Raw genomic sequence first — 21142 nt, forward strand, 5'->3', positions numbered from 1 at the left:
ACAATTCATTTAGCTATAATTTAGCTAACACCTAGTGTAAGTGATCACCGGGAGTGGATTTCAGTTGGTTTCTTCACAAGTTGTTGTTATACAAACATGGAGAGGTCATGTAGTGTGCAAATCATCTGACATGACTCTAAAAAGGCCAACAAATAATATAATGTTATGGAACTCCATAAACTGCAGTCCATGTAGATGTCTGTGTAATCCCTCCGCCATACTTGCAATGTAATCAATTTAGTAACAAAATCATTGAGTTGCATAATATTTTAATACAAACAAAATAGGCTATTGGTAAACAAACCAGGTGTAAATTTCTCCAGGGATTTCCAAACTATTGTTGGTGGACAAATATGACCATTTTTGTTTGGTCTCAGACTTCCTGCTGAATTGCTGAATTCCTTTTAAACATAAAATTTAAGTTATTCTACTAAAACCTCTATAACAAACATTGCATTGTTTATAATACATACACTGGCTGAAGATATACCCATCTGAAGGACACACTAAGGTCTGCAGCCATCTGTTTAGTGAAAAAGAGTTTGGACACTGCTGGTCAAAGTACCCTTCTTCACATCATTTATTTAAACTATTAAGTTTGACCTCTAGGACCAAGACTTAACCGATTGACCGTACAAGTATTTATTAAACTAATGTAATACCTTTATGTAATCACTAGATGGCAATGCTTCCTCATGGTGGTGGCGTATTCAACACTACCGCTGTAAAGACACCAGGCTATAAAACTTATAAAAGTTCCTATGAGATTCTAACTGATTATTTGAGGAGTTAAAAAAAAACAAACATTGAGCTATTATGCTGTGAAGACCCTATCTTTGTAATTTGGGTATTTATTTAAAATGTAATTACAGACTTAGTAGACTAGTTAACAAATATTACACACTAAAATAAAATTTTTCATGTTTCCTCCATTTCCTGAAAAGCTGGATCATGTCTCACTGGTCAGTGTGCTTACACACAGACATACTGACATGCAGTTGCTCACTCTCATGTTGATTTACCCATCAGTGTCTTTGATTACCAGTCAACTAAGAAAATGCCAAAAGGCAAATGATTGGAGGGTCAACAAAAAATGGAATATGGTAGGAAATGAAGTTACAGCTCCAAAATGACAATGCTGGATGATGATCATATTTCATTAGAGAATTATGAAATTACTGGTAAGAGTAAACCCCCCCACATGCAGAGTCAGGGGCACATGGTCGTTTGAAGCCTTCCCCCAGGGCACCAGGGTTCTGTGGGATCCGGGTGTGCTGACACTGTTAGCACGGCTGATATGAGAGCCTGATCAAAGCTAGCTCATTCTGCCTGACTGATTTCCACAGGATTAGGGATTAAGGAGACAGGAAACTGGGAGAGGCACAGAGACAATTGCAGAAAGACACAAAACATATGAAACTTATAAAGAGGAACTGGGACACAGAGCAGAGAGACTGTTTGATATCTTGAAAGAGACAAATCAGATGCCAATCAGCAACAATCATCATCTGCTACAGTTTTCCACATGACATTGTTTTAGTAATAATAGGATGTCTTTACTTCATAAACTTGTTTACATTATCATCAGCATTTCTCTCAATTTAACCAGAAAGTAAACAGTCAATCAAGGGCCATTTGTATCATCACCTCTGTACATTTATTATACTGAAGCAACTAAACTAAACTAAATGATGTGACATTTAACATTCAGCTCTCATCCATATAATTTGTAAGTGGCAAACATGTCACAATAATCTGCTAGATATAAAGCATTTTACTCCCTGTTCTGTATCGTCGCATACCATCCTAAACTACCAACTTCCAACAATCGTAGAGTAAACACAAAATTACTTTCAATGTCATAATTATGAATTAAGCAAAAGATGTGGAAATCTACAGTAGCAGATGCGCCAGACAACAATCTTATCTATGTATAGGAGATTGAGGTAGATATTCTCATAATATTGGCATTTGAAGGTGAAAAGTCAATAGCAACTAACCATAAGCATAAACACTGACCTAGTTTACAGTTAAAGCTATTGTCTGGGTGGGGGCACTTTATTTTCTTATGCATGAATGCTAGTGCTGTCCAGTTGACTGTCAAATCATGTTCCCATTGCAGATCTAAATGTGATTCTATTTGGGTTCAGGACTCTACATGAGGACTTGAGTGCATCCCTTGTGTATAGTAATGGCATGTGGAGATGATACATGTGTGCCTTGTTATGGCTAATGACCGTGACAGAAAGAGGAAGGACTTGTGTGTCAGCATGAAATGTCTGTCAAGATAATAAATGGGATTTCTTGGATGGGGTAATAGGGATAAAGAGACACGGTCGAAGTGAGAAAGAATAGGGACAGTTTACCACCTGCCTGCCAGACTGGATTAAAAAGGTCAGCAAGAGGCAAAGTTGCCCCCCTCTCACCAGATGTGCACTTGCTCCAGCCAATCACTGATTAATTATCACACAGTTCATGACATCAGGCTTAGCGTACAAGCAATTACATTATGCTACACACCCTGAGAAACCCGATCTGGGGGTTTCTGCTGCTGGAGCTGAGTGATAAAGTGTGAATGTGAGTAACAAAAAATTGAAAATAAATTAAACCTAAGTGTATTAAGTGTCTCTAAAGCTAGTGTGCGATTGTCTTCACATGTATTTTCCATATCTCTAGTTCAAACTCTTCCTGTCTTGTTTTCCCCTCACATTTACCAGCAATGATAGAATTGCATAAAGGGAAGAAAGCAAATAAACCCTATGGAAAGCTGCCTCATTTGCCCGAGGTCCTATCAATTCTTAGGTATAGCCAATAGCAATAAAGGAAGTCATCCCACTGTCACAGAAACAGTTGGCACGGAAACAGCACATTACACCATCGTTCAGCCCTCCTCCTTGTTCTTTGTCGTCATTTGTGCCCTCCCCTCCCTTCCACTCCTCTATTGTCCCCTCCTCTTCCCTCTCGGCCTATCATGTATGTTTTTTCAGTCATCAATGAAATCACAACCAAGCCTGCTGTTGGCTTGTCAGCCAGCATTCTAGCTCAGCAAACACATTTGCCAAGCGTATTGTTCCCATTCTGGCCTCTTAAAAGCAAATGTGAATTTTACTGTTATGTTCTAAGGTCTATTTGGACAGTCTGTTGTGATGGCAACGGCTACATCAGGGACAGGTTTTTGTTAGCCTCATGATTTAATCCTGAGCATTTCCCTTTTCTCCTCTCTATCCCAGCTGACTCCTCCCTCCTTTTCTGCTCTGCACTCCCTCTCACAGCCCCTGTCTCTGACACACTCACACACACGCACACATATATACACGCCCTCCACCCCCATCGCTGCAGTGTCTCAACTGCCTTGGAGCAAACAAGAGAGGATACAGCACACATACGCTAGTAAGAAGGAGAAGCAGGGGCGCTGAAAGGCTGAGTGATGTGCCAGTGTGACGCCGTGAATACGAGGGAGCTATGAGGATGAAACAGCAGGACTAAAGCGGGATTGCACGGAGCTGTTCTCACTGCAAGGGCTTGTCTGCAGTATCCTTTGTACATGGATGCTGGCTTGTGAACACGGTAAGCCTGACTGTTCTGCAACAGACAGCTATTTTTCTTTAATCACTCGAAGGGTGACCATCTTTGGACATAGGAAATGGCCAAGATACCACATTTGATTGCAGCTACTCTGTGAAGTGGGAGTGACAATGGTTTTTCTTTGATAATGTAGCAAAAGGGATGTTCAGAGATGGTACCAAGGCTTGGCTGTCCTGTCCCCTCCTCCACCCTGCTAGCTCTGTGCCAACAAATGGTGTTATTTTATGCTTGCAATTTGACTCATCATGTCCCTGGTGCATCTTTTTTTGACGTAAATGTGCTTTTAACTAAGTACAGAGTTCTTACCTCATGTAATTACTTTAGGTTACGTAGGACAAGTGGAAGATGCATCAAAGGTATGTGAGCGCTCACATCTGGGTCTGCGATTCAATCCAGGCCCTAAGCTCTGAAACAGAATCAAGACAGTAAATGAATCAATGGAGATGACTTAAAATATTTGATGTATATGTTCTTATGGTGTGGACGCCCTCATGAGACTTTTCTGTAGAGACTGAGGTGAATTGTAGCCCATCAAGAGCACAGGAACATTCACATAAGCTCTGCCAGAGGAGCTCGCTGTCTGCTAAGGGAGGAATAATTTACACTGACACTGAAATACAATCTCAGGACTGGGTTTATTTGCTCTATTTGTCTTGAATAGCATGTATCCATTTATGAGCACAAATCAGTAAGAGGGAGCAAAAGGGGGGAGTGGGGAATGTTCATTACTCAGCAGCCAACAGGATGATTTGTGACGTTTTCTGTCTCAACAATCGCTCATATGTTTGACACAGCATCAGGCTTTTTTTCAATGGGGATCAGCGCTGTAGCATCAGGAGAGGACCAGAGCGCTCAGTGTGTAGTATATGTGTGTTTGTGTTTCATGCTCCAGAGACTCACAGAGAGAGAAAAGGAGTGCAGGGAGGGGTCGCCGGGCTGGGGGTTTAACAGTAGAGAGGCAGATGGGGCAGAGGGGCGGAGGTTGATGCAGTGGAGAACAGCGCAAGAGACGCAAATAAGAAAGAAATTGAAAGAAGATTTGGAACAGATTGGATGACAGAAAGAGGGGAAAGTCTGTGATGATTTCTATGGTGCAGAGCCAGCGTTTCAGAGCATGTGACAACTAAAGAATGCGTGTGTGATAGATCCTCCGACTCACACTGAGGCCTAGACATCTGCGAAGGGAGGAAAAATGGTGGAATAAATCCTGTACAACTGCTATCAAAACAGAGTAGAAATTGGCATTCTTTTAAAAAGCCCAGTTAAGGTTAAGGGAGCTAAGGGAAAACAGAGAAGACTATTGATTGTGCACCTTGTCTGGTGTTGTTTTATGTAAAAAGCCTTAAGCCAAGTGGGACATTTAATATGTGTAACCTGCAGTCATCTATGCACGATGTATATATCAACAAATTCAAAGGTGACTACAGTTTGTATAGTATGTTTTTAACAAGGCTGACTAAAATTAAGTAAGTTTTCCCTTTCAGCAAAGTGAAAATCCACCTTATTTGTAGAAGGCCATATGGTGACCAATAAATTGTGCATACTTCTTGTTTAGTCATTTACAATTATAACTGTCTGTTGTGTCCACAAATAAAACTTTAATTAATTATACTACATATTAAACTAGACTTCATGGACCAGGTAGGCTCCTAAACATGTGACCTACAGGGATATGACAAAACTCAACTCCCTGCCATACCTGCTGTTACTCAGTCTGGCTACTCCATTGGGTGACATAATAGACAGAGGGGACAAATGGGGTTTCACAGTGACTATAGTTGTTATGGTAGCAGGTTTTGCTCCAGTAGGCCTTTGCTCTAATCCTTGTGCAGTTGAAGACATATATAACCTTACATATGAGTAAACCACCTACTTGGACAATTATTTTGCTCTATTACAGCAGAGCGCTACAGGGCTAAGTCTGTATCCCTTGGGGACCAACTTAATAAAATGATTAATCAAAGACATCAAATGGTTCATGGGGGAGTATCAGAATGACTGAATAATGTATATTGGGGGGAAAAAGTGTTGTAATTGTGATATTCCATGTGTGTAAGGATTGCTTTGTCACTCTATGATGTCAGACAGGTCATTGGTCTGTTTTAGCTGGCTCAGCATTAGTGTTTGTTTTGGGTGTTTAAATACTCACCAGTTACTGGGGCAAAGTATCATCTGTGCACAAAGAGTGGTGGGACAGCATCTGACAGCCATTACATGGGACACAGACAGGTGGAGTGGACTCATTAGTTACTAAATACAGAAATGTAAGATTTCAAACCAACTTGAAACTGGGTTGTATGAATGAGTATGGTTGAGCTACATAGAACAGTTGGTTCTGTTCAACCGTTGCCTTTTTCTGTTCTCTGTTGTCTGATGTTTGTTGGTTGCAGAAGACAGGGGCTTGTCTGTTTCCCTGACTCCGGAGAGTGAGAGGGCCTTACTTGGAACACTCAAATCTAAGGGGCAGAGCAGAGGGGACTAACAGAGCAACTTTGTGTTCCACTGCACACACACATAACAGTGGTCATATGACAACAAGGAGGTGGTGGGAAGGGTGAGGGATGATGAGGGAGTGCTACAGCCTCCTACCAGCAGTAGAAGGAAGTGAAGATAAGGTACACAATTTGAAACACTGTGATGGGACTCTCCATCTTTGATCCGATTGTTATCATTTATTAACTAGGGCTTATTATTTAAGCAGAAATTAAAAACATTAAAGTGTATTTAAAAAAGAAGAGCATCCTTGCAAAATGTACAAATATGAGCTTATGGAAAACAATAGATTATAACTCCAAACATACTTTAATGTGTAACTGCACAACATCAATAACTACTGTCCAAACTGGTTCATTATAATAAAACAAGCACACAAACATTATATGAGTATAGCCTTTAAAAGTTGTGCATCAGACTTATACCACAGGCAGCTGCTTTTGTCTCACATAGTTGGTTCTGTTGCTGTCTTAGCTATCAAATTACTCATATTTACTGCACATATTTATCTGTATATCTGTGGGTTGTAACCCACAATTTCCAGCAACTAGCATGCACCTGTCATCATGAGCCAAAAAATGAATGCTGTGTTTCAGTGCGTGTGAATATCAAAAAGCCTTTCACGCTAAGTCTATGGTTTTGATCAGTGTTGAGATATTGTAGTGCAAGATACATCTCTCTAAGATGTGTACACTATCATCACACTCGCACATAATGCACACCAGAGTGTCCACCTAGTACCATTTACTCCTCTCACATCCCACAGTCTACACTACACACAGCTCCACTCTGTACAAACCTGCCATTGTCATCACTGGCCAGCCTTGTGACTCAGTGTGACCCGTCAGATTGAAGAACGGGGAACACAACCATTGAGATCAGCTACGTTTAACAGAGAATTATCGCAAAAAACAATCTAGCGTACAGAGAGCTGACCCCTAGCCCATCTCCACCCTCAACAGCCCACTGTTTGGAGGGAGTGGAGAACAGAACACTGCCCATCATTGTTTTTCTTAATGAATGTGTAATGTAATGTCCTTAGATATGGATAGTGCAAGCATCTCTCTCTGAAGTCAGCACCAGATTGTCAATTAGAAGCATAGATATTACGCAAACTAGTGACTAATATAAAGGCTTAAAATGTAATTCTGGGCATTTCAACAAGTGTTAGGAAGTATGTATCAACACAGTTAAATTCCTTTTAATTTAATTAAAAAATGTAATTTAACAAATTACATTTTTTTGCTTCTTGGTCCAACCCCAAGTATTAATATGGCAAGTATTACAATCAGATCTGATATCTGATATTGATGGCAATTTTGTTTGAAAAATTTATTCTATAACTCTTCTACATTTAAGAATGACCTTTATAATATCATTACCTCCACTGCACCTCAGTTAGAACTGATTTTGATTTATTTCGCTGTTCAATAAATTTCACAATTCTGACATACCTGGACTCTGACTCACCATAGAAAACAAGCCTCTGATTTGTGGAATAGTCCTTGTTCCAATGTGCAAACTGTGTGTGATGCTTTTTTTTAAAATATATTATTAGCTCAAACATTGAGGCCTCACATGATACAGTGTAATCTGCTGAATCTCTGTTGAGACTGACATTGGGGTGACATTGATCTAATGCTCTCTATTGCTAGAAAAATGAAATTGACTGTCTCCTTTTTGTTCCAGAATGTACAATGTTACAGATGTAGTATCATTATTTATCCAACCCTTATAACTTTTTTATTAAATTCATTAACGCTAACTGATGTAAACTGATGGCGAATTATTGTGATTTACAGATATGTTATTATTCCTTACAAATAATCTGGTCAGTTCAATGTAATGTAAATGCAAGTCTACTAACCTTGACTGTGAAATTTGAGTCCTATAAGATCCTCCTTTTTGCCTTTTGCTTGCTTATGTATAGATTCTTGGAAATCCCCAGGCTGCAAGAGCCTTTTATTCACTTTCCAGCATCAGCAGTGTGGCCAGTGGAAAATGATGCAGAGATATTTCCGAGATGAATTGAAAAGGGATTGATAGAAATATTTGCGTACATATTATCATACCATGTCTAGATGTTGTTTTACATAAAATTATCAAGATGATGAACTTAATTTGTTCACGGCACAGATGTAATTTTATTCATATTCGGGTCAGCAACACTATAGTTGCCCCTGACAAGTAATCTATGCAAAAGACAAATAAAAATCACAGTCAGATAAGATTTGAGCCTCACTGGAAATTCACTGCACAAAATTGGTGTCATGTGAACTTGATATAACAATGTTGTGGTCCAAATTACAGCTAAATCTAACTAGATTAAAACCTCATGTTTTCAATTCAAAATGGTTACAGTATACTGTGGCTTAAGAAACAATTTCACTCAGATACAAAAGTGCCTGGAATTAAAGAGGAAATGTCACCAAGTTTAGATGCTTGTTTAGTGCTCTCACACAGGGACAGGTGGTCTGTTGTTCTGACCCGTGAGTGTGCCTCTCACAATATCCGGCAAGTCTCTAGTCTATTACATGCCTATTTGTTTTTGGGTTGGACTGACAACTTTATCAATCAATTATACACAAGGGGTACAATGCCAGAGGTGTATAGCATATTCTTACATGCACCCTTCCTCTCTTCCTCCTCTTTTTCCTGTTATATACAAACTACACAGACACATTTTAAACTAGTGGCAATATGATACTCTAATTTTGATCCACACCTGTGGATCATTATTTTGTAATATGGATATATTAATTAAAAATATTGATCTGTAAAAACTACTTTAACATGAATGAATAACTTTAAATACCAATTTGAGTTGGTAAAAGAGAAGGGGAAATGACTATAACATGATTAAAATCTCTTAAAAGTAAAGTTTGCATAAGTCACCTTTACAAAAAGTATGAAGGCTATGCTCCTACTGTCTCCTACATGTATGTTTTTCTCATTCGCACTATATGGACAGGTCATGAGCCATAGTTCATATGAAAACTCAGAACCACCAGAATTCACTCCCTGAACTGTAAAGGCTGCACTACCACATGATGATTAGCTACAGGTGCTAGGCTTCATGATCTATTATCAGAAGTAAGCAGCATTCTTTTCTGTACTAACAGATGTGGCCTTCCAATGTAAGCAAATCATGTGTGTTTGAGCAAATCACGTTATGCAGTGGGCCTCATAAAGAATGAAAACTTTCAACATGTCATTGTATGTTGCTCTCAGGATTTTCCTGATGATTTACATAATTACTAGTGATTGTGTATATCACATGATAGTGTCATTGACAGGAGGTGATGGCTGTTAAAGATGAGTTCTCTTGTGCATTTGTTGTATTCTCAACAAATGTCCCACCTACCATTTTTATTTATTCTTGAAACACAGTCCACATAAACCATAACAGGATGTGATCTATGCTTTTACTTAAAGGATTTACCCATATTACTTAGTGACATACTGCTGAGAAACAGTCACTACTTTTTTTTTAGGTTTTTAACTTTCATATTATTTATTTGTGGTTAGTACTAGCTATAACTATTTAATATTATTGGCTTATAGGTTATACTATGAGAAAATGGTGGTTCATGAAGTGTGAATTTTGAAAAGGCATAGCAACATTTTAGATGACTAAGATGTTTTATATGTTTCAGAACGTTGTAACTATTTACAAAAAGCCAAAATCATGTGACTGAGAGCCTTGCTATATCTATATCTATATCTATATCTATATCTATATCTATATCTATATCTATTTTTTTTTCACTTGTGGTTGATGGATAAAAAAAAAATCTATTAGTTTCTCTATTGGATCACCTCCCCTGTTATATTGTTTCTCCTTAGTTCACCTTTGTGTATGCTTGACCTTGGTTTGTTGTTTGCTATAATAGACGTGTGCATGCAGTAGTGGTAAAAGGTGGGCGTGGTTAGGCAGAAAAGAACAGTGTGTGAATCTGCTGGTGTTAGAATAGTGCAACAGGACATGGGTAATGCAGTAAGGCTAGTGAACACAGTTACACTTGTAAATACTAGTATAGTTGCAAAGCTTTATTAGTAAACAAATAAAAGGATATGGACTAGCCAGATTTATATATTTATATGAATACAGTTAGTATGAAATTCATATCAAGTCATTATTCAAAATGTTATATACAGATTGCTAGGATATAAACTACTTTCATTTGCATTTAACATGCTTTTCTTGTCTCTCTTCTTTGGCAGACTCTGAAACCTTCATATGTGTGGGACATAACATCACATCAGAAGTATAAAGATCTGAGCTGGGTGTTCAAGTGAAGAAGACAAGTATCTCACTGAGGTCGTTATCGAAGATAAACGGAGGCAGCTAAACTAAGTCGCCATGTGGGAGAAGAGAGTGCGAGTGCTTCTGTCCAAAGCCCTACTCCACTGACACAACTGCAACTCCCTCAGGCCCCTGCCCCATCCAAAGCTGTTCTCCAGGGGCCCTGATATGCGCCCCTGCTTCACTGGCCTCCACAGGCAGTCCCAACCTCAGGGCCAGGCACTGTGTGGGTATCACACCGGTCTGGCTTCTGCCTACACACTCCGACTGCCCCTGAACTAAGAATGAGATACTCCTGAGTCACTTCTATGTGTGCCGACTCTTCTCTCAAAGACTAAATTGGTCTGATTTTGTGCTTTCACTGAAAGCCTAAAAAAATATTGAAAACACCTTTTTAAACCTTCACAATATTTCCATTTGGAAAACACTTTATCATATTGTGCCCCCCATCAAAAAGCAGCACGTGTTCCTTTGTGCTCACCACGTGGTGGAGGACCATGGGATGCCGTCAGAGTTCGGAGGAAAAGGAAGCTGCACGGCGCTCGCGGCGTATCGACCGTCATTTGCGGTCAGAAAGCCAGCGGCAGCGACGTGAAATCAAGCTTCTGTTGTTAGGCACTAGTAACTCTGGGAAAAGCACCATAGTAAAACAGATGAAGATCATTCACAGTGGAGGCTTTAACCTTGAGGCCTGCAAGGAGTACAAACCCCTGATCCTGTACAATGCCATCGACTCCCTGACTCGCATTATCCGGGCCCTCACCACTCTCAAAATTGACTTTCACAACCCTGACCGGGCATATGACGCTGTGCAGCTCTTTGCTCTCACTGGTCCCGCTGAGAGCAAGGGGGAGATCACACCAGAATTACTAGGTGTCATGAAACGTCTGTGGGCAGACTCAGGGGTCCAAGAGTGCTTTCAGCGATCCAACGAGTACCACTTAGAGGACAACACTGCCTACTACCTGAATGACCTGGACCGCATCTCTGCACCTGAGTACATCCCAACTGTAGAGGACATCCTACGATCCCGTGATATGACCACGGGCATTGTGGAAAACAAGTTTACCTTCAAGGAGCTCACTTTCAAGATGGTGGATGTGGGAGGACAGCGCTCCGAGAGGAAAAAGTGGATCCACTGTTTTGAGGGCGTGACTGCAATCATATTCTGTGTAGAACTTAGTGGCTATGACCTTAAACTCTACGAGGACAACCAGACGGTAAGATAAAAAATATGTATGCTTTAAACATAATACACTAAACAAACAGTTTTTTTTTACTTACTTTTACTTTTTTACTAGTTAACACTCTCATAGTTATTATTGGCAAGGTTTACCTATTAACACTTCATGTTGTATTATTGTGTTCATTCGTCTATGAATCTATGAATATGACTATTTCACTATTCACTAACTATTTTACATGATGATGATTATGATGATGATATATTTTTTAAAGACTAATTTAGACACATTTTCTATATAATTTATATAATTGCTGTTTACAGATTACTAGAGCCACCATATCTTTTATCAATATAATCTTCTCATAGAAAAGACAAAAGGATCCTTGAATGACTTGTTTACAAAATATGTTGCATCATGTTTCTAAGGGATTGCTTAAATATATAAAGAATAAAAAATATACTTCAAGAGCATTAACATGTAAACAAACTTGAAACATTATCATCAATCTATTATTCAATTTATTATTTAATTACATTTAAAATAACACTTTTATTAAATTAATTTCTCCTTGCCTTACAACGGGGCCCTAAAAGAAAGCTGTGTTTTCTAGGGCTGTACTTAAAATTCTTGGTCAACAAATGTCATGTCCTGTGCATCAATTAATCAACTAAAAAGTGTCTCCAGATGAGCTCTTAAAAGAATGACCCTGACCCCAACTGTATACAGGCTCACAAAAGTCTAGCGAAAACTAGGACTCACTGAAAATGAGTACCATGATCTCGCTGCAAGGCTTGGTCTGGACTACCTAAGCTGGAAGATGTTACCAGTTGTGCATGTTTTGGGTTCTTGGGGGAAACTAGAGTGTTTGGAGGACACCCACCCAGTTACAGGGACAAACATGCACACTCCACATAGAAAAGCCCATGTAACCTGGTGATCGAACACAGAACCTTCTTGCTGTGAAGTGTGAGTGCTAGCCAGGGGCCACCCAGCCACTGTGCCACCAACTTCATATTTAGACTTCATGTTTGCGGGGCTGTGTCAAATTTCTACTAAAATCACTATATTTCAGAGTATTATTTGTGAGCTCTGTGCTAACTGCAAGGCAAACACCTTCAACATAATAGTGAGTGTTACTCACTTTAACCATTACTTTTCAAGCACAGTAACTCACAAAGTACGAACAAGTAGAGAATTGTCAGCAGTACTTAACGTATATTCACTATCCCTCCTCTTTATCATGTTCACTCTCATCTTTACCATATATTCACTCTACCTGGCAATGTTAGATAACATTTATGGCAGTCACATCTGATGCTGGGCTACCTGACTATTTTATGCAAGTTAGTACATTTTGTATTTTCCCCAAGAATTTTTTGTAAAAGAAGCACTTCATGTAAACTGAGACAACTGTGCAGATAATAATTAAGTATTTTTCTTATCAACTGAGAAGTAAGCATGAAAAACAGTGCTGAGTTCACCGCAGTTTCAATTTGCTGTTGATAAAAGCTGTTCTAAAGCTGAACATGCACCTGCTAAATAAATGCACGTGAATAATAACAATGAACAAAAGTCGTCCAAGGGACGAGTTAGCCAGATTAAAATACTTCTTCCGTCTTCCACTCTTCCTCAGAAAGCTGAGCTTAATGTGCAATTAGCAGTTAATGTACACTTTTTATGGTCAGTCCCTCATTGCTCCATGTTTGCTGCTCAGCTGAGAAGCAAGCCTCGGGTATCAAATAAGATGTAGCACAGTTAAGTGGTATTGGCTCCTGGTATCAGATGATCCCTGAATCTAGAGCAACACTACAATATTTGTATGTAAAACAGCATAATAAACTCATTTACCATTCTGCTGTAGCATACGGTATGTAAATCTTTATAATCATGAAAATAAGAATGAAATAACTAGTCAACTAATAAAAACTTTGAAAGACTAAGATATCATCAGCCAATTAATCGACTAATTGACTAAAGGCCTATAGTGTGTTCACATCATCACAAACAGAGGCAGGCAGTGGTATTGACCTCTCTTCCCACATTAAATTACAGATCTCTCTCCTCATGAAGATTTGTGTAGTGTTTTAGCCATGCATCTAATTGCACAAAGTTCTATGATTCCACATTTTTTGGGCTGTAGAGTCAAAGTTAAGGTTAGGGCCTGGTTAAATATCTGAAACTGCTGGCCACCAGTGCTGTCCACTATGTATGAAGCATGTATAGATGCTCTGTAGATTTCCCTGTTTCTCTCCAATTTTCATCAGAAGGATTGGGCTTTAAAATCACAAAAACCTGAAAGACAAACAGGACAGATGTGACTTGGAGCTCTAATCACTCCCCTCCAGAGCTCCATGTTGCTGTTCTCTCTTTCTCATTTGGTGAAATGAGCTCAGCCTCGGGTTTGGGGCTAGACTTAAGACATCCGGGGCTCCTTCGTACATCAGCCTGGCAGTGCCAAGACATCCATCCTCTAATATGCTGTCAGTGATATCCACCCTCTGCATGATTTTGGTTTCAGTGAGAGTGCAATCCTCTCATTGTTCACTGTTATCTAAGACTTCCCCACACATTCTCTGTAATTTTACAAATTGAAGATTGGACTAGTTTTATAATTGTTCTTTAATCATAATCAGTGGAAAATAATACATACAACTTGTAAGAGAATAAGTCTATTGTGAAGGTTTTCAAGGAGCTGACATTTACTGCATATGTTCTTTGTTATATTTGCAACTAGAATTAGTGTGGCTGAGCTTTTGTCATAATTTGACCTTAATTTGTGTCACTGCTGACAAGGGAGTACAGTCTTAACCTGGCTGTTGTCGTTACTAGAGCTGGAGTGTGTTATAGGCTACATCTAGCAGTTGTCATCATTCTCAAATGGCATACCTCAGTCGTGCTACTGCGTTTAACTAAAATCCAGTTTCTGTAATTATATTACTTGTGTGTTTCAATGAGTGAACTATTGAAAATGTGTACATATAAATGGTTCTTTTCATTTTACATCAACGTGCAAATATGGGTAAACCCTTCTTTAAAACAAATAAACTCTTAAAGTTACATATACTTCCCACAACATTTAAACTGTATTAAATGTAGGCTAAGTTTGGGCTACAAGGATAAAGCAAAGTGCTGATCTGCCAGGTTAGAACATGAAATAAATTACTTTTATGTGTAAAAATAAAGCTAGATGAGAAAATCTTATATGGTGTTAATTGAGTTCACAGAATCAAGTGCTCAGCTGTACCTGTGAGAATTAGCACACTGTGATGGCAATGTGCAGCTAAGGGAGTTCACAGGTGCTAGGATTTTTTATAGCCCATCATTATTGGTTAACCGTTAATGTATAACACTTAAAATAATGAACAATTATTTGAATGATAATAATTATTTATGAATGAACTATTTAAAGCTTGTTGCATGAGCTGCGAGGTCCCCCTAATCTCCCAATTATCTCCGCCCCTGGTCTTACCAGCACAGAGTCATAGCTTGTGCACAGCAGAGGACAATGAAGCTATAGAAGCTAAAACACCACAGACTTCACAAACTTTCATCAGGAAGTCTGAATGTAGCCTGTATCCTGAGCTTATGGGAGAAAATGATTTGCAATAAGGAAAACGTAAAGATAATTATAATCTTTATAATATAACACTGGGAGGAAGCAATAGAATGTTGTGAAAGAACAAAAATGTGGCTGTTTGCTGCAGGTGTTCCAATCAGTAGGAGCAAGTAGAGGGTGCTCTTGGAAAAAAGGATCAAAACGATTAAGCCCTGATGAAGACCAGTTAAAGTCGAAACATGTTGGCTTTGGCCATTCAAATAAAGGCCTTTTAACTATATTTTTCCTTGTGCGATGTGTTAACTTTTTCTATTGTTTTGGAGTGACAATAGAATGTTGTTTTGGGTTTCATAAGGTTCATTAAGCGGCAGTAGCTTGCACAAAAGTGATACAGCACAGCCAGCTTGTGCTCCCTTGTTAAGATTTGCCTAGTCATCTCCACCTTCGGCCTGCCCAGTGATAAGGAGCTAGGATGGGGACCACAAGAGCATGGGGTGCACTGGCACTGCACTCTGTAGTAGGGGTATCCTGTCTAAGAGAGACAGCTGTAAAAAATTATAAAATAATGTTATAATGTTTGAAAATCTACTTAAAATAGTATCCCGTAAATATACACAATTACGGTAATATGAGTTTTTGTAATTAGTCAATTTTCACCCTTTCTGCACAGAGCATCTGTACAGATGCACCTGACCCCTTGGTCAATGCTGCCCTGGGTATCCACCCACTGTGGCCCTAGTTAAAAAAGCACCACTACTGATACTAATCCTCTAATATCACAGATATTGAGATCATCACTGACAACAGCATCCTTCAACAATTCTGAGATGCTTGTGTGTGCAAAGCACTGGCTATAATAGCTGAATCATTGAAGTAATGGCCTGTCTTATAGATCATTTCAGTGCTTCCTCCCAGTCATCATCTCACTCCTGAGGCTTACTAATCTTAAACTCTTCAAGTCACAGACATAAAAAATAAAAGTGGTGGCAGCACCATGTCTAACACCAATGCACTAACTCACACAAGACAGAGAATACTGTAATAATTACAGTACAACATTTACCCATCATCCCATTCCCCAATGTATTTTTTTGTCCCACTCCCATCCCTGTCTTCATAATGAATCGGTGCCATGGTTACTGTTGCTTAGCAACAGGCCAGTCAAATGCTCCTAATCCTGTGGTGCTGACAGTGAGCTGTGACTAGGAAAGTGAGGATGAGAAGCGCAGTGGAGGGAAGTGAAAGGGGAGGGGTTATAAAAAAACAGATATGAAATGTATATGTGCATGATCATGTGTTTGTGTGTGCATTACTGATGTGGACAGCAGGTGTGTATAGAGCTGGGGATCCAGAAAGTGTTGTATGTGGAGTGTAAAGGAAGTATTAACGCATGGCTGAACATATGTTAAGAACTAACAAGCAAAGACAAAATGAAAAACTATATATACATGTAGGATAAGGCTTTAGGTTAGACAATATATCATCCATATAAACATCATAAGTGTTGTTTAAATGAGATGAAAATTTTGAATATTGGGGGAAAGCTCCTAATATTTAGCTCCAGGTATTCAGCTTCATGTTGTCTACAACATTTTGAGGACTTTCTTTCTTTATTCATTAGATATGTTATGTTTAAGTTGCTTAACACTGTCGCAATGGTCTTCATTTTTCATCATTCTGAAACCCATAGATATAACAAGTAAAATGTATTGGCTGTGTGGTGCAAGGTGAAAGCTTACAACACTAAATTTACAATTTATTATAATGTTGTGTTAATATTATTTTATATATTTAGCAAAGCCATACCTCTGCCAAATCTACCAAATCATCCAAAGATTGATTAGCTGGGATCTCAAGGAGCACAAGTCCTACACAACAGCATACTGCTGAGTGATGAGGTTACGTTATATCATGTTTCTGACTCAAATAAAATGCACAATATTCTACTGGTCCTTAGCTTAACCCCTAATGGATTACAATAGAAAAGGGAAATGTAGCTGCACTAACTCAGCTTAAGTAAGAGTTAGACCTCTGGAGTCGACTGGCAGGAAGAAGGCAAGGGGAAGGAGAGTGTGCTACAGCACCAGTAGGTGTTTTAAGCAAAGGAGGGGCATCTGAAGCATCAGTCCTCCTGGGTTCTCTCACTTCCTCCTGTTCTCTGGCTCCCCATTAACAAACTTACTGTAAGAGTGCCCCATTGGCGGGTGCAGAGGCTGGGGACTCCCCGAGCTCAGCTGGTTGTCTCCTGTCCAACTCACTTAGCAGCTGGGCTCTTGTTTTGACTCACTGTGAGATGAGAGAGGTCAAAACTGCATGTCAGCTGGTTTTGTACACATCTTTTTAAAATCTATTTATAATCTACTGAAAATGCTACCTCACATAGATTTAGAAACCTTATTTCAAAATCAGGTTTACCATTTTATAAATTTAGTTTTATGCCTTAGTGTTTTATTTTTTCACTTGCACTTTCACCACTAATAAATCAGCGTTTGCATCTATGACACTGCAATCCTAAACTACTTCTTTCTGTATTTTTTCATGCAGAAGAGATCTTGTGATTTGCTCAGAGCATCATGTTGTTTCTGTAACCTTTTAAGCAACAGCTTTGCATCTGACAACCTTCCAGTCACAAGCTCCTGGCTAGTTGCCACATACCAGCAGCTGCCATGACCAGATCAACTTTCTCTTTATTCCCTTTCTCTTATGCATTGGACGTCACATGAGCCCCATCTGTACTGACGCATGCACACACGTGCATGCACACTGTAAAAGTATTAAACATCTTCATTTTGCTAATGTGCTTGGACTATAAAAGCTTAAAATTGAAGTAATTGATTAGTTTTACTTGATGAACTTAAAGTCTTGAGCTGGTCTCTAGTAAAAACACATTGCCTGTGGGCAGTATTTGTCCACGACTCAAAAATGTCATATAGAATTTCTTTTGTTACATAATTTATAGCCATGTGGCCATGCACATCCTTTTGTAATAGGTTCAATTTGTTACAGTTTGTTGAGTCTACATGATGTTTTTTTTTTTTAGATTCCTTGGCTGACTAAATGATTGAAAGAAAACCAATCAGGGGTGATTGTAAGAGTTCAAACCCAGGTCTTCGGCTGTCTGCCTCTGTTGACATAACAGAAACACTGAACCTTTGGCTAGTCAGCTGGGTGGGGATATGTTCTGGTTCACTTTACTCAAACAATTTACCCTGAATACAATTTGCCACAACTGTTAATGTTTCTTTATTTTACATTCATTACATGAAATTGAGTGCTTTAATAATTTCTTGTATTTTCCCCCCATAGAGTCGCATGGCAGAAAGCTTGCGTCTATTTGACTCCATTTGCAACAACAACTGGTTCACCAACACGTCTCTTATCCTGTTCCTCAACAAGAAGGACCTGCTGGCTGAGAAGATAAAACGTATTCCTTTAACAGTATGCTTCCCAGACTACAAAGGTCAAAACACCTATGAGGAGGCAGCCGTCTATGTGCAGCGGCAGTTTGAGGACCTTAACCGCAACAAGGAAACCAAGGAAATCTATTCGCACTTCACCTGTGCCACTGACACCAGCAACATCCAGTTTGTGTTCGACGCTGTCACGGACGTGATCATCCAGAATAATCTCAAGTACATTGGTTTGTGCTAGGATCTGACAGGGGGATGGGATTTAGGAGGGTAATTCAGACCTCTGCACACCAGCTAGCTAGCCATTGGGCAGGTTCTTCGGACAGCCTAGTGTTTTATCTCCACTGGGAGCTGCAGCAGAGAACTGTGGTTACAAGGTGCTCTGACAGATACTACTGTAGAGTCAATGTGTCAATGCTGAGGCTAAAGAGCTGATGGTCCACACTCAAGATGGGAATATGCCCCATTGTGTTTGCACTGAATATGAGTATGCAGAGACACCCAAAAACACACGCACACACACACACACTTTTCTGTTAATCACACACGGTCTTTGGATAACAATCGAGTACTTCTATATGTGGCTGGAACACTGGAATTGTTCAACATCTGTCCCTAGCCTGCCAAACCAGACTACAGGTCTAAACTGGGGCTCTCCAGTTATTTTGGTCTCTTGTTTTCTTTGCCTGAGTCAATTAATGCTGCATTACAACTCAAATCAAATATTAATGTTCTCTTTTGAATTTTCACCCAACAATGGTAAGCAGTGAGTGCACTTGATGTGTTGTAAGGAGCGTTGTGTGTCTGAAAAAATGTCAGTAGACATGATGTCACAGGTGTTTTGCCTGAAAGAGGAAACTGCCACACTTTAAACCCAAGTGAATCTTCTTCTTCACAAGACTTAGTTTGACCCACAGACAAAGATCCGTTTAGTTCAGATTCTATCATTTATTTCTCCTTGTACCTGGAAGGTGTTTCCCAAGCAGAGTCGAAAGTATTAAATATCATACCATTGTCCATCCAAAAGACAAACAGTGCCAAGATCCAATTGTAAATAAACACAGATCCTATCTACAACTTTTGTTTTTATGGACAAATATTTTAAACATGCATGGTTTTGTTACTTTGGGATACTAATATATTTTATTTTGAGTTCTGTTTCTCTTAGTTAAATAATATATTCCCAAAAATCTATATAAAAGTCAAACACTGTGTACGGTTGTACAGGTAAGAGAGGAATCTATTGAAAAGAAATATATGAATATAAAGTGGTTAAATAATATTCTAATAATGGTGAAGATGACTGTGATAATAAAGATAATGTGAAAAACACATCACAGAGTTAGCATGAGAAATCTCAAAGGAGAACAAGACTGTAGAAAAAAAGAAAACATTCAAAGCTCAATCTTCCTCCCATTATCGAAGTGGAAAGTTGTTCAAGTCAATCAGATGATGTGTAAATATACTGTAAGGTACGCTATGCTTAAACAAATAAACATGAAGCTGGCATACTTTGAGAGGGGTGGAGACAGAGCACGTAGGATGAGTGGATAAACACAATCTTCCTCTCACTCTTTTAAATAAAACTGGTAATTTGCAACAACTGTGTTAAGGGCTCAAGGCTTGACTTTACAGGATGTCCAAACCAACAAAAACAGCAATTAAAAAGATGATTAAAATGGACATTAACAATGAATAAAACAACTTATGCAAATTTTTATTGTGTTGTATGGTTTTGAGTGCTGGTTGTGTCCAATATGCTATAAACTTTGCTTGTTTAATTTTGATGTGTGAGAGTAGTTCTTGTCTGAAAGCATCATGTCTTTTGGCCCAAATCATTCTTTGCTAATTTTCTAAGCATGACAAACAAGGTCTCTTCATATTAATAATTTGACAAAAGTGCTCAGTCATGAAACTCAGCAACCACATAAGTAGGTTTTATTTTTATTCTAACAATGGTTACCATATAGAGAGCAAACATTTTGAATTAAATAATTAATAATAATCCTCCTATGAACTACTGACACAGAAGGGCCACAAAGCTATGCTGGACTGACAAGAGCTTGCAGTGTTCATGGTGAACTGCTGTATGGTATAAAAGCGCTCAACACCTCCAGTCTGTCTTATTATTTCAGAATTACGCTGCATCAAAATATTTGTCACTTTGAAAAGAACACACTGTCCAAATTGATTCTGCGTGCTCCTCTGTCCAAGATCATGACATAATAAGTGTTTGTCCTAATCCTACAATGTAGCTACTGGGGCAGCAGTAATGTGGACATAAAGTATGCAATTAAATTACTCCTGAATGAACTTGGCCTATGTGTGATGTGGCAACAATGTATGTCCAGATTCCTTTCTAATTGGTGTCTAAACCCCAGCTGACCCAAGATGTTTTTGGAGCAGTCATGGATCAGCATTAAAGGAGTTAAAAGTTAAGGATTACAATTTTGTAGGAATTGATCTTCCAGAAGCACAAAGGTGCATGACAACAATTAGGAGTTTATTACACATGCTCTAAAAACAGATTGTTAAAAAGTTCTGCTAAAAGTCCTGGTGTGGCATGAACAGTTTTCATGGGCCAGGTGACAGTTATGTGCACACT

General features: G+C 39.0%; 1 protein-coding gene across 1 annotated transcript; it reads left to right on the forward strand.

Moving 5' to 3' along the window:
- The first annotated feature begins 5723 nt into the window (after positions 1–5723).
- Positions 5724–20674, forward strand: gnaz (guanine nucleotide binding protein (G protein), alpha z polypeptide). Its single transcript, XM_020940183.2, has 3 exons — positions 5724–5849; positions 10303–11604; positions 18434–20674. The coding sequence occupies exons 2-3, from the start codon at positions 10882–10884 to the stop codon at positions 18776–18778; spliced, it is 1068 nt and encodes a 355-aa protein (XP_020795842.1). The 5' UTR covers positions 5724–5849; positions 10303–10881; the 3' UTR covers positions 18779–20674.
- The last annotated feature ends 468 nt before the right edge of the window (positions 20675–21142 follow it).

The sequence above is a fragment of the Boleophthalmus pectinirostris genome, unplaced genomic scaffold, assembly GCF_026225935.1.
Source record: "Boleophthalmus pectinirostris isolate CB_2022bp ecotype Guang Dong unplaced genomic scaffold, ASM2622593v1 HiC_scaffold_18, whole genome shotgun sequence".
NCBI lineage: Eukaryota > Metazoa > Chordata > Actinopteri > Gobiiformes > Gobiidae > Boleophthalmus > Boleophthalmus pectinirostris.